The sequence below is a fragment of the Mytilus trossulus genome, chromosome 1 (genome assembly GCF_036588685.1).
Source record: "Mytilus trossulus isolate FHL-02 chromosome 1, PNRI_Mtr1.1.1.hap1, whole genome shotgun sequence".
Classification (NCBI taxonomy): domain Eukaryota; kingdom Metazoa; phylum Mollusca; class Bivalvia; order Mytilida; family Mytilidae; genus Mytilus; species Mytilus trossulus.
Window position 1 is genome coordinate 83,492,860 of NC_086373.1, and position 15,226 is coordinate 83,508,085.

The 15,226-nt window shown below is 31.9% G+C and overlaps 1 protein-coding gene across 1 annotated transcript in view; it reads left to right on the plus strand.

The window, feature by feature from the left end:
* LOC134697718 (uncharacterized) overlaps window positions 1-15,226 on the plus strand; it is a 53,262-nt gene that overhangs the window by 13,068 nt on the left and 24,968 nt on the right. The window contains exons 7-23 of the mRNA XM_063560035.1: window positions 314-459; window positions 866-1,184; window positions 1,364-1,540; window positions 1,865-1,963; window positions 4,680-4,796; window positions 5,215-5,340; window positions 5,687-5,928; window positions 6,263-6,373; window positions 7,134-7,285; window positions 7,740-7,961; window positions 8,236-8,428; window positions 9,480-9,653; window positions 10,219-10,431; window positions 10,778-10,999; window positions 11,663-11,757; window positions 12,576-12,796; window positions 14,128-14,318. Of these exons, the coding sequence (XP_063416105.1) occupies window positions 314-459; window positions 866-1,184; window positions 1,364-1,540; window positions 1,865-1,963; window positions 4,680-4,796; window positions 5,215-5,340; window positions 5,687-5,928; window positions 6,263-6,373; window positions 7,134-7,285; window positions 7,740-7,961; window positions 8,236-8,428; window positions 9,480-9,653; window positions 10,219-10,431; window positions 10,778-10,999; window positions 11,663-11,757; window positions 12,576-12,796; window positions 14,128-14,318 (3,020 nt within the window). The remainder of the gene's footprint in view (window positions 1-313; window positions 460-865; window positions 1,185-1,363; window positions 1,541-1,864; window positions 1,964-4,679; window positions 4,797-5,214; window positions 5,341-5,686; window positions 5,929-6,262; window positions 6,374-7,133; window positions 7,286-7,739; window positions 7,962-8,235; window positions 8,429-9,479; window positions 9,654-10,218; window positions 10,432-10,777; window positions 11,000-11,662; window positions 11,758-12,575; window positions 12,797-14,127; window positions 14,319-15,226) is intronic.

Consider the following 15,226-nt stretch of genomic DNA (forward strand, 5'->3'; position numbering starts at 1 on the left):
TAATTACATACTTAAATTTGCTCTTTCTACAAGCTCTCCTTTGTCAATGAAAACTTTGTCCAACCTAAGGGACTTATATCATACACATAATTACCTCAAAGTCTAGTTCTACATATAGTTGTGCACCATATTTTCTAGCACATCTTTTTATCCAAAGATTCAAGTGACAGAACTTTTAATAAAATTTATAGTTTTTGGCACTTAGAGTTAAGTAAAGTTGATTTGTTGAAAATGTAAAGGAAATCTGAAAATCAAAAAAAAGTATTATTTATGATATGAATGTGTTAACAAAATATGATAATTCATTTTGCAGCCAATTTATCCATTCAGATCAACTGTTAGTTGTGAATACAAGACCTCAGATAATTTAATCAGTTCTATAGATTGTCTTCAACGACAATCCTTCAGGCCATCAGCTTACAATGGCAGTATATATGCTACAGCAATTACAGATGCTCGGTAAGATAAGTTAAATAAGTAATTGGTGAACGGGTCTCTTTAAAGTTATGCCAACAACGACCAAACATGTAAAATTAATCACCGTCCCCAAGCTGGTCCTGTTACTAGAAAGTAGAAATATATGAAAGACTTTCAATATCATGGTTTCAATTCCAATTATTCTTCACACATTTGAATTGGATATAAAATTGAGAATGGAAATGGGAAATGTGTCAAAGAGACGTTTTTTGTGAAAAATAATAATACAGGGGACAGTTTGAAAAGTTGAGGATCAGTTTTGGAAATGGTTAAAGATATTGAAGAATTTTTAGATACATTTTTGCACCAATTTTCTGTGCTCCATAGATTGAGGAAATTTACACTTGAATATAACTTAGAATTTGACACTGATAGCTTTCTTTGATAGCCAGAAGTTCCAGTTTAGAAGTGCCACTCCCTTGAGGTCAGATGATGAGATAGAATCGTCAGCAGATATGAGGACAACTGATTTTCTGTTTGAATTTTCCAAAGAAGAGGAGGTTTCTGTTTCACAGGAAATAGTCCAAAACCAGCTGGATGCTTTGGTTAAATCCTTCAGAGAGCTTGACCTGCAGGCATGGCCTGAACTTTACCAAGACTTTGTCTGGTTTATGAAGCATTCTACAGAAGAAAATCTACAACTTATTATTAATGATGTTCTAGATTGTCATGGAAACCAAGATGGAACTTGTGACCTTGAAAAAAAGGTAATCAAGAGTTAAAAGATTTTATTGAAAAACAAAGTAATTAGAGTGAGCACAATCGTTTCAGAATGAAAATATACAATTCTAATGTTTTACTTGTATAAATATAACATCTTGATAGTAAACATTTACAGTTTCTATTATAAACTTTTTATTAAGCAATATATTACATTATTCTTCAGATGTTAGAAGAGGAATATTTTGTGGATGGTTTGTTGTCCTGTGCTACACAAGCCTGTATAACTGTGTTTACAAGATGTATAAAAGAAGACCATGTCACATGGTTTACCAGTAGATATTTCCTATATGATCTAGCTATAAATCATGAACCAACTGAAGAGTCAGGTCAGCTTGTTCTTGTAAGTAAAAAGAAATTAAATCCCCCACGAAAATTTCTGCTTTTACAGTAGTTCTTTGTTATATATAGTATACAATACCACTAATTCCAACTCCATAAATGGTCATCAAAGATGAGATGTATAGTTTGATACACCAGATGCACCTTTAGTCTATACATGGCTTATCAAAAGCACTCAATTAAATTATTGTGAAGACTAAATCATTGATGATGTTGTTTTTTTTCACAGAAAGCTAACAAATTGAATCCCTTATGTTATAAATACCATCATTTACACTATGTAACAACTATTTGGTTTTATTGAATGGTTTCTTATTCATTCCAGGACATATGTAAAAAGACAAACAGTACAAGCTGCTGGCTCCCACTCAGTGTTATGGTTAATAAACTGTATACATCAACAACTGACCCAGATTTAAAACAGGTAACAAAATATCTTAAGGTACTGATGGTTTCATTTTTCTAGAATTTTAAGGCCCCACTTAGGAGCGTTTGTTTTTCCGTTTGTGGGTTCCTTCATTCGTCTGCTAGAAACGCAATACACATGTCCCCTGTTATAAAATCTTCTAATTTTAATGCCAAATTAGAGTTTGACCCTAATTTCCCGGTCCACTGAACATAGAAATTGGTACTCTCCCACTTCAGGTTAAAGTTTTTGATGAATTTGAAGTCAACTTGAAACAAAGTAAAAATGTTCCCTATGATGTGATATTTCTTATTTTAATGCCATATTAGAGTTTTGACCCCAATTGCATGGTCCACTAAACATAGAAAATGTTAGTGTGAATAGTGCATCTGTGTAGTATGGACAAATTTTTGTTCAACTTAACTTGGTAATATGTGCCTTATTTTACTTTAAAATATATTAATATTTGATGTACACACTAAAACTATTTCATTCAACTTATGTTACTGGGGAATTGGAATAACAAGTACATTGGCTTCTCAAACATCCTTGAAAGTTCTTGAGAATGAAACTTGAGAGTTCAAGGTCTTATAAGTGCCTAAAATGTGGTAAGGGTTCTTCAAAATACTTAAAAAACAGGAAATACTATTAAGCTATTAATCTTGTAAAAAATAAATAATACAGTAGATTTAATTAAACAAAAGTGAAAATAAGCAGTTGATTTTCATTCACTTTACAAAAATGACCACAATAAGAAAAGACATGAATCATACATTGCTGATAGATATTCCATAAAAGATAATGGTGCATTGTATGTGTATAGTACTAATGAATATTTGCCCTTAAAGTCTGGTGACCATCTATTAAATTCCAGCACAAAACTGTATAGTGCTTTCTTGTTTTGCCATTTAGTTTAAATCGCAGTAACTTTTCATTTTCATTATTATGTCAGGATCAATATTTTATTATACCCCACACAACGAGTTGCGAAGGGTATAATGTTTTTGACCCGTCCGTCCGTCCGTCAGTCTGTCCGTCCGTCAGTCCTGTTTCTTGTCATCGCAACTCCTCTCAAACCACTCAACAGAATTTCACGAAACCTTTTCAGAAAATAAGGACATACTATGTAGTTGTGCATATCGACGGGAAATTGCGGTTCAATTTTTTTCTAGGAGTTACGCCCCTTTGAACTTATTTACTTTAGTGTACTACTGCAACAGTTTGTCATCACAACTCCTCTCAAACCACACAACAGAATTTCACGAAACCTTTTCAGTTAATAAGGGCATACTAAGGAGTTGTGCATAAAGACGGGAAATTGCGATTCAATTTTTTTTCTAGGAGTTACACCCCTTTGAACTTATTTACTTTAGTCTACTACTGCAACAGATTGTCATCTCAACTCCTCTCAAACCACTCAACAGAATTTAATGAAACCTTTTCAGATAATAAGGACATATTGTTATTCAATTTTTTTTCTAGGAGTTGCGCCCCTTTGAACTTATTTACTTTAGTGTACTACTGCAACAGTTTGTCATCGCAACTCCTCTCAAACCACTCAACAGAATTTCAAGAAACCTTTTCAGTTAATAAGGACATACTAGGTAGTTGTGCATATCGACGGGAAATTGTGATTCAATTTTTTTTCTAGGAGTTACGCCCCTTTGAACTTATTTACTTTAGTGTACTACTGCAACAGTTTGTCATCGCAACTCCTCTCAAACCACTCAACAGAATTTCACGAAACCTTTTCAGTTAATAAGGACATACTAGGTAGTTGTGCATATCGACGGGAAATTGTGATTCAATTTTTTTTCTAGGAGTTACGCCCCTTTGAACTTATTTGCTTTAATGTACTACTGCAACAGTTTGTCATCGCAACTCCTCTCAAACCACACAACAGAATTTCACGAAACCTTGTCAGTTAATAAGGACATACTATGTACTTGTGCATATCGACGGGAAATTGCGATTCAATTTTTTTTACTAGGAGTTACGCCCCTTTGAACTTATTTACTTTACTGTACTACTGCAACAGTTTGTCATCCCAACTCCTCTCAAACCACACAACAGAATTTCATGAAACTTTGTAGATAATAGGGACATAATACTTAGATGTGCATTTAGACAAGAAATTTTGATTCATTTTTTTTCTAGGAGTTACGCCCCTTTGAACTTATTTGCTTCAATGTACTTCTGCAACAGTTTGTCATCTCAACTCCTCTGAAACCACACAACAGAATTTCATGAAATTTTGTAGATAATAAGGACATACTATGCATGTAGATGTGCATATTGACAGGAAATTATTATTCAATATTTTTCTCATACAATTTTTTTCTTTACACTTATTTAATTTCTCCAATGACAATGTGGGGACGTGGGGTATGTGAGCGTGCTCACTAAGGTTCTTAAATTTTATATGAAATTTGCGTATTGTGTTATGAAGTATTTACATTGACCTTTGATGCAAACGATAAAGGTATATAGAAGAGAGAATTTTATAATTATTTCAAAATATATTTGAATTCATCTGCTGATAACAATATTATATTCAGGCCCTTAGCCAGGAATTTCCAAGGGGGGTTTGGTGGACTCACAAACTCGACTTTAACAGTCACTGTTCGAACAGAACATTGACGTTGACAGTGCTTATTTGTTAGCATTGAAGGGTGGTTCGTCCAAACCCCCCCTGGCTACCGGTATGATATTCAAACAAGTATGTCAATTTCAGGAAGAAGGGGTTGTTTTTCAAACAATTTCTACCTTACACAAGACTCTGGTTAGTGCACTTGAGACAAAAGAGGAACTTCAAACAGTAGGAGCCACCATTATTGTGAGAACTTTAAAGGTAAACAATTTTTTTGTATTGAAAATATTATTTTATGCAGATTCTTGTCTTTGTTCTTTCTTACCAAAGTATTCAGCTTTGAGGGGGAAGAAAAATCTGTTTTTTTATTGAATATTGTTTGATCCAACGTTAATAAGTTCAATCTTAACTTTCAATAACAATATAATGGTTCATTCCTCACTAACACTCGGCAAAAATAATCACGAAAATAATGCCTACCCAAGTTAAAACTACAATAAAGTAAAGCTTGCATCAATTATTTCTTAAATAAAGTTGATGCAGCTTGCCTGGTCTGCCATAATTTGATTATTCTCATTTTCTTTAACTGGCATAACATGAAGTATTTTTAAAGCTTGAATATTGACTCATTTCATTTAAAGGGAGATAATATTGAAAAATGTTATTTATACATTTTTAGGCTATTGGAAATATTGGCCGAGCTGTACAGGAGGTATATGATACAGATGGAAGGTTGATCAAAACTATACTTGATTTGTTTGACAATAAGGGTGTACCTTTCAAAGTTACTAAATCTGCAATTCAGGTACTGTTATTACAATGTTAGATAGTTTTGATTAAAAAATACTTTGGATAATGTTAATCTAGATGTATAATGTAGAATTGACAACATCTGATAGTTGATTTAACTGTATTATATCTACAGTTATTTCCCTTTAAGAAATCTCATAATAAAATTGATATTTTTAAATCCTTCTGATGTCATAAAAAAGTAACTTTAATATGTTTATCAGTACATATTCTGAATTTCAAAATGACAAACTAAATTTGGCTCTTTTTGTTGGCTTTTCCTTATTCATGACCTCAGAAATGAGAACAATCTTTTATTATTTTCAGTAACACATTTAGACTTTCTAAAAAATCCATTTCAGGTATTTGAGAATTTGGAATTAACGAGTATGATCAAGGAGAAACTGATATTATTGACATCAGATATAAATAGACAAGCTGTAATAAGAACGACAGCATTCTCTGTCCTAATGATATCTGAAGAGCAGGATTGTATTTATAAACTGATCAACCTGATTCATACTGAACAGATGAAATACATGCAGACTTATATGGTATCCTATGTACAGGGATTGTTGGAGAATGATCAGCCAGATAAAAAACAGTGGGTATATTACAAATTACAGATTATGAATGGCATATGCATTATACTTTCATAATTATTATTTAGGCTCTGAATGATTTCATATCATTGGGATAAAGGTTTGGAGTAATTGGTGGATAAAGAATCATTGCAAGATTTTTGTTTGTTCCGATCAAAACTCAAAATTTGAACAAAATAATTGACACATCAATCAATTTATTTTTGAAGAGCTGATTAATGATTAAATAACTGCTCATCTCTAAGGTTTCTTCCTAACTTTTGGTAATTTACATACAGTTTATTCAATTTAGTATTTACTCTTCAGCAAAAAATTACTAACTAACCTTGTTTGTAGGTTAAGAGAAGCATGGCAGAAAGCATTACAGACAGACGGTAGATCACTACCAGAAATAGATGATTATCTTGCTGGACAGACTAGATATCTGGAGTTGTCTAGATACTTCAGGTTAGAAATGGAACATAATATGAATGTAATAACTTTTAATTTATAAATTCTTCTAAAAAATTACTGTTCTTTAAAATAGTACTAAATTTTCCAGGAACGTTCTTTTTGGTAATTTCTTGATTTGTGTAACACTCTCACATTCAATATAGCCTCTAGAGTCAATTAACAATTTTGAATTATCAAGCTCTTGTTAACAAGTAAGAGATCACTGAAATTGATGTGCCTAGGAAATCAAGGCTTTAGCACAAGACCTTGTTGGAACCTGCTTAATAAGTTGGTGTTTTTTATGTATGGATGGTGAAATGATAGTATGTCTTTAGCACTGATCTGAAAACCTAATATGACTGAAACTGTGAATAGTAACCTTCCTTTGAACCCCATGCATACGGAAAGTTAACACTTTATTTAAAAAAATATTAAGATAAACAGATAAGCTCCACTGTTGTCATTTAAATTTTGGTTATTTCAAATGCTTTGTAAATTTCTCAAGAGGAGCAGGGTTGTATCACACAGGATGCAATGGTTGAATCTTTATTCATACATACATTTTTTCACTTCTTAGATTCTACCTGACTTGGTCAGAATTTCACTCTATAATTATTAATTGGTTAGAATTGTATATAATATATAAATATATGAATACGTATAAAAAAGAAGATGTGGTATGATTACCAATGAGACAACTATCCACGAAAGACCAAAATGACACAGACATTAACAACTATAGGTCAACATACCTGTATATTTCAATATATTTTAGATTGCCATTTTCTGTAACAGACTATGGTATACAATTAGAATTTGACTTAGTGTATGATCCTGCTAGTCCTGTGATTGAGTCTGCTGTTGTTAGGTTAAACTATTACAAAGATGAGAAATACAACTTACTGGAAATGACAATAGATATTCAAGGTAGGAAATACGTCATCAGTTAAAAAATTTAGTAAAGCAATAAAAATTCCTAAAAATTCTGATATGACTCAAAAGATCCTACACTATTGAAACACTGTTGAAATTATTTTTGCAGATTTTTTTTTTTTTTTTTTTTTTTTTTAAATTACGTCCTAATATGCTCTAAACTTTGAAACTTGAAAGTAATGCTAAGCACTTACAATGTATAGATAGAGAATATAAAAAAAAGAATAGTGAAGATAAAATTTAAATGTATATTAAAAATGTATTAAGTTTGCATCTTAGTTCAAAATAAAAAAATAAGGAAACAATATACAACTCTAAAGATATATCAGACACAAGAACAGAAAGAACGCTTAACATTTCCCCAAATTTCGTGAGATGAGAAGCAAATGGATTTGTTTCCATGGTAAACAGTTGGCTGATATCAATTTCTATTTTTTTTTCCTTTCAGGTTTAGAATCCCTTTTGGATGCAGTATTTGAAAGTAAAGGAAAAGGTTTATTTTCATTGCTTTCTTTTCTTGCTGAGGCCAAGAAAAGTTTGGAAAAGGGAGTTAATCCACAGTTTGCTGAATTTGACAAACCACTTTCAGAAGCTTTGAACAAAATCATTAAATTAGTTAATCACCCACAATACGTCATGCCAGATGGTATTCTTACTTGGAAATTATATGGTAAGAATAGAAATATTCACACACTACTGTGTTTGATAACTAACTCTAATCAAAATTCATTTTAGAATAACAAAACCTGAAGCTTTTCCTCATTTCTGATACTTTTAAAAGAAAGATTATTTTTGTCTGTATGAACAGCATCTTGATCAAACTCAAAATGCCTTTTTTCAAACAACTAGATGATTTTAATTAGCTTAAATAGTTCAGCTGTTACTTTTTTTTTTTATCTTTATATGTAAGATACCAAATAATGAAGATAAAAATGTCTTCACAGGTTATGAAGTTATGTATGTAGATATTGGTGACATTCTTTCAATGTTGATTGGAAGTCCTTCTCAACAATCATCACCTCCACAGCAGCGTCAGAATCTACAACAACAGCGACGTCAGCAACACAGACAACCAAGTGGATTTATAGCTAAAGTAATGATGGCATTAGCTAAAGGATACAGACTTATTAAAACTAGGTAGTTATTGAATTCTGCTTGTATTAATCAGGGAAACATACAACACAAATTTACAAATTTCTTATATTATGTCTGGATTCGGGAAATCTTGTTAATATACAAAAAGAAGATGTGGTATAATTGCCAATGAGACAACTGTCCACAAAAGACCAAACTGACACAGACATTTTAAAACAACTATAGGCCACCGTAAGGCTTTCAACAGTGATCAAAGCCCATACTGCATAGTCAGCTATAAAAGGCCCCGATTTGACAATGTAAAACAATTCAAACAAGAAAACTAACGGCCTTATTTATATAAAACAAAAAATAAACAAAAAACAAATATGTAACACACAAACAAACAACAATCGCTGAATTACAGGCTCCTGACTTGGGACAGGCACATACATAAATAATGTGACAGGGTTAAACATATAAATGGTTGTTTAGAGTCTAATAATTTTTGTTTGTTTTTAAAATTAAATGTGGATATCAGATCTCTTTTGATTTCTTTCACAATTCATCTACTGTGTGTTCCTTTGTCCTAAAAAAAAAATTGTCAATAAAACGATTTAGATGACCTTGACTTTCTGTACAGAGGTTAAAACAAGCACACCTTTAATTAAACATGTCATCTCAATATGTTCTACATGATCATTTACTGACTTTAATTACAAAATTCTGTAATGCATAAAGGGTTAACACATTATTCTATGTGTTTTTTATTTATTGACATTGAGCTATTTTTCTTTTCATTTCTGAGGGTGGATAGGACCTTTATCGGGACTCCAGGATCAGGTGTGTTTAAGCTCGGGATTTCGGGATTGACCCTTTCGGGATCCAGGAATTATATTTTTCGAATTCCGCGACCTCAGGATTTTGTATTTTTAAGCCTGGGATTTTGAAATTTCTTGTTTTTACGCCCGGGATTTCGGGGTTCAGGACCCCTCCTTTCCCCCCTCATTTCTGTGATCAGCAAAAGTTCTTGTTGGAAAAAAAAAATACAAGATTAAATTTTCTATATTTTATGTAAGTTATTAGTCAATATATATTACTTTGTATTTTTAAGATCTGCCAAGGTGCTTGATCTGACAAAAATCATACCGACTATATCAGGTGCATCATTGAATATGACTGTTTTACTGACAGCCTCAATGGGATTGGATGTTACTGCTAAAGCTGATGTTAGTCAGTATATGAGGAGAACTGGACCTGTTCAAGGTACAGGGGAACTGTCTATGGGGTAAGTTATATCATAATGATAAGTTTGAATCATGATAAAAAGGTCAAGAAAGTTTTAAATTGAATCTATATTATTGATTTATGACCAAATGATTGTTATTCATAAATTATTAATTTTGGTGCTGATCTTTAGAAATCCAGTCACCAATTGAAAATGTTATAAATGAAAATCTGCACAAATCATTTCAAATTTGTAAAGATCTCTGATGATTTAAGATAACGTTAAATATTCAGGCACTGGAATTTGAATAATGATTGGTATAGAATCTTTTAATCTTACTGAAAACCTGAGCTGAAAAAAGTTCTAAACATTAACTTTGATAGCTGCAGAACAGCAGATATTTTGGTGATGGTTTAAATTTTATGTAAATTGACAGGCAAAGAAACTAATTTATAATTTCATTAAAGTAACTGGTCTTTGTCCAGTTGAATACATTCAAGTTTACATTTAGAATTTTTGAAATGTCTATTTAATTTAGTTAAGTGATAAATACAGGTAATCAGCTGATTTTTTGCTGATGCAGCATTAATTGAGTAACATATGATATAATACATTGTATTGTCAGATTTGCTGGAGAGTTTTTTGGTCAGATGCTAGTGGAGTTAGGAGATAATATACAAGCAGGATGTAGAATGTTGTCTTCTCTCAATGGGAAAGCTGAAATGGAAAATTCTGTCACCTGGAATAGAGGCAGTAAATCTAAAACAACTTTAGCTAACTATACTGCAACAGCTACAAGCAAAAACATTGATGGAAAATATAATGCAATCCATATCAAGTAAATACTATTCATATTATTGTACAAAAGTGACTTCATTCTTTTATGGTACAATGTACCATGTTTCTGATTACTGTCAAAACTGAGACAAAAGAAACATATATTTATAGCTGTTTTGCTTCTCATATGTTAGATTAAGTTTATCTTGATTTGTTAAATGGCAGAAAACATGTTTGTTTTTGATGTATTACATTATAATGTACCACAGAAATGATTTTCAGTAAGAATATCAACTTGAATAACATGAATAAGTCAAATAAATATTTGGAAAATAAAGGTCTGTTTATCTTTTTGGATCCTCACTTTGAAACTGAAAATGATGAATACTTGTTATTTTTTTCACCAGGAGTGGATTACATCATCTTTTTGATGACTGGACAGAAATACCAGCAGATCCAAAAGTACAAACAACAATGAAAAAATGTTCTGGTGCCCTGTTTATGCTGCTGTCAGGGAACAGATTCTGTATGGAGTTTGACTACCCAGATGTTGCTGATTCTACAAAACATCCATACTTTCCTTTGTCTGGACCATTTAGCGTTGACATAGATTTGTCAAGGGCTGATAAGTAGGTTATTTTAAATATTCACTATGGAGGTACAGATTTAAGTTTAATATGCCCTGTATTTAAGGAACATTAATTTATGATACTATAATGTTTGAAATAATTAGAAATTCATGTATTAGTCTTTTGTCTGTTTTATCTTTGCAGTCTACTATGACATCTTGATTATGTTCTTACTCTGTCACACCCACATAAATCGCATTGTTAGGGTTCAAATCTGATGCCCTCTATTATATATAACTGGCAACAGGCCTGTGGAGCCTGGAGGGTAAGAAGATAAACAGCTGCAAGGGACAATTTATTCCTTTAATCAACACTCCAAACTTTTTTGAGTGGTTGTTCAAAATTTAACATCCGTTTCAATGCACAAGTCCTGTAACTTTGCAGAAGTAACTCATTTTATCTATTGGTTAATATAATTGAAGTTGCCATAATCCTGAATAAGCATGAAATCTTCTTTTAAACCCTGCTCTGGAAATTAGAGGGCATTATGTGTTGTGGTTTACTGAACATAAAAAAGTGATTGTGCAAGTTTTGTGTGGTGTCAAACTATTCTTGTTTTTTTTTCTTTGATTCATTTTTGAGTCTTCTTTTATTGAAGTATAACTTTATCAGATAATTCTTATGTTTACATAAACTCTTTGAACTGATATTGTTTATACTCAGGGACATGAAAGAATACCTTGTGGAAATTACATATTTGATAACTAATGGTACCACAGGACCAAGGAAAAATGTTCATCTTACTTATTCAGCTCCAGGTATACTATAGATATCCCTCAAATGTATTCTGTTCATTTAAAATCATTCTTTAAACACTACAGTTGTTTAAAAAATTGTGTTAAAGATTTAAGGTACAGTTTTGATGGAAGCAGATCTGTCCTTTATCTAAGATAGAGTATAGAATCATTTTTACAACAGCATAGACAAGACCATTTCATGGCGTGCTTAGGTTATCAATTGACTGGGTCAGATAAGGTGAACGTTAGTGTGTAAGGCCCACTTGTCTTAATAGTGTACACGTTAAAGACATTTAAACTGGTGTCGCCAAAGGTTCTAAACGCCTAAATAAAATACGAATAACTAGCAGAGGACTTAAAGTTGTTCATTGATTTAAAAATGTTGAATACTTTTAAATTTTTCTTCTTGTTCCCCTGCATGTACTTTACTCTTTTATTCTATTTAAATCCACATTGGGAGGCCTCAGACAGACTAAGTGAGCATAAAATCACTGTTATTGATAGTCAATGACAAACCAGTTAAATGCAAATGATTCAGTATTATTACCAACATAAGTACATGTATTATGGTTGTCCACTGTGTTATGAAAATGATTCTATTGTGGATTTTATGTAGGTCTCAAACCTGCCACTTATTTGATAGTCATTCATGTTTTAAAATTGAAATCCATACATAACTATACTGGTACTTTAGGACAGTGTATTCAAGCATTATAACTAATTTTTATGCAAACAGGTTATCTTTCTGTTATTATTTAAAGTCCAGGAGAGTAAAATGTTAATAAAGCTTCCTCTCTAGCATGTCTACCAACAATAAAACATGTATTGTTCTTTTTCAGGATCCAAACTAAAGAGACAGATCAATGTTGACATAGAACAGAGTTTGGTAGAGGACAGCACTGTAGCTAAATTACATATGCTAGAGACAGGATTACATCTAGATTTTGTCAAAAAAGATTTAAAACAAGTAGATACTGAGAAAAAAGACCTTAAATCCAATCAACTCACTGACTTTCATCTACAAATAAAAGGTCTTACTTTACTGAAAACTAAACTCCAGGTATAGTTTTATAGTTACAGGAAAAAAACATGTCATACCCTTGACTGTATATTTTTCTACAATAACCTTCACCATTTTCATTTAGGACCAATAGTTGAGAAAGTCTTACAACTTTCTGTTTTGATAATCAGTGGTTTATACATGATTTTTTAAATCAGTGATGTTTTTCATAATGTGGTGGATGTAGCGCTTTCTTAACCCTTTAACCAAAAGCTGCCTAGACAGAAGCTACTCTGAGACGATACCTTCCCTGGCTACTATAACTCAAGTGGGAGATCTTCATAATAAATGTCAATAAAAACTTGTCTGTAGTTATTTGTGTCTTTATTTCATCATGTTTATTCACTAACGACATGTTTACAGTTTTGTTCTTGTATTGATAACTTAATCTTCATAAAATATTCAAATTTTCAATTTTTTGGCATTATCTAGGTGAAATTCACAAAAATCTGCTCTTTGACCCCAAATCGTAATTTTTTAACCAAAAACAGCAAAATTTTGAAAAATTTAATTCCTTACACTAAACAATGTCTATTCCAAGTGTTTTGTACATAAAACAACATTTTATGTCAAAAAAGTTTACTAGTTTGGTAGTTTGGCTTCAATTCTTCCATATTATTTCGAAAAATGTTCTCATAAATTCCGTAAATTTCCTCTGCTTTTGACACGGTTTACCACAAACGGAAGCGCCATGTTCACACTTTCATCCAGGTATTCAACAAAGAAAGATAACTCGTGTTTGCACTATTTTGAGTGGGAAATATAAAAGAGGTATTCCGATCCTGGAAAAACAGGACTCATCGTCAGCCGTCTAAAGCATGAATCAAGGTAAACCGGGATACATCGGCAAAAGGGTTAAGTAAGAAATTGACAATTAACAGTATGTTTTCCAGAAAAATAACACCTATTACAAAATTTGGTGTTCAAATGTCAGTCAAAGAAATCTCTGAAATTAACTTTTGGATGAATGATGTACATTGGCTTTGAAGTGGTGGTTATAACTGGTCATATATTAAAAAGTTTTAGCAATGATTTGAGTTTAAAATGCCAGGTCATTAAAAGAACATCCCAAAACAATCATACTTGAAACGCTTTTTCTATAATTTTCGTTTTTTACTATTTTTTTCTTAAATGTTATTGTAAAGCATTTTAATTTGAGTAATGGCTGATTTTAATAGCTAAAGACATTTAAGCAGTTTTATTTTAAATTTAACAGAATAAACTTATTGCTTGCATTTTCAACCTTCAAGGGACTTCACAAGATGATATGCAGCTATGCAAAAAATCTGTAATGATATATCAGATATACATGTATATTTATTTCATTGAAGATTAACAAAACCACTAGAGAGGAGGTAATATTTGATCCAAAACAAGGAAAGGATGTTAAAGGAAATAGATCTCACATCGAGACATCAATATCTTTTGCAGCACCCTACACTAGTTTAGATGTCAACTTTGAAAATCTAAGCCAGAAACTTAGCTCACACATTTTTACTAAATTCCATGTAAAGTATACCTGGTAAGTTGTTTTTTTCAGTCATCCCACTGTCTATATCACTCTGCTCATCTCTAAATATTATTCCATATCACGGCTTTGTGACTTCAAATATGTTGACCCCAACTTAATAACTTTGACTCGGACATATCAGTGACGTCATAATGTTTGAACTGATGTTGATAATTTGATCCGAACTTATCAAGCCAACTTCTAGTTGCTGGTGAAACTAACAAAACACTTCCAAAAGATGCAAATACAGCCCGATAAATCGATTATCAGGTTATCTGCATCTTGATATTGTTAAACAGTGGTGGATCCAGGTTGGTGGTTTTGGACAATTAATGCATTTGAATGGGGACATGTAGTTGGACCCCACCCCAACCCCTTTTGTCCTAGGTTAGGGACACCCCCCTTTTCTGGATCTGCCCTTGGTAAAATATCTGAAGGCTTTATGATCTCGTTTACTGTGCTCACTCAACAAAAAAGCTCCATGTTTTTCAGTATTTAGCAAACATCAATCAATTATTGAAAATATAAAATATAAAAAAGAAGATGTGGTATGATTGCCAATGAGACAACTATCCACAAAATTCCAAAATGAAACAGACATTAACATCTATAGGTCGCTATACAGCCTTCAGTTTGATTTAGATGAATTAACCTTTGATTTAGAAAATGTTATTCTTCAAACACCTAATAGATTTTAAAGAATTTCTGCTTCAGAAAAACTGGGTATTACATTAATGGTATTTGGTGTGAGTTTTTATTGTTTAGTGAATTTTAAAATTACAGGAAGATTTAAACTAATTCATATTCTCTTGCACTTTACCATTTACACATAATTCTCAGTTTATTAACCATAATTGGTACCTGTTTAAGGGCTCTAAAAATCTAAGAGTTCAATATTTTTATCTCAATTTTTTACCGTT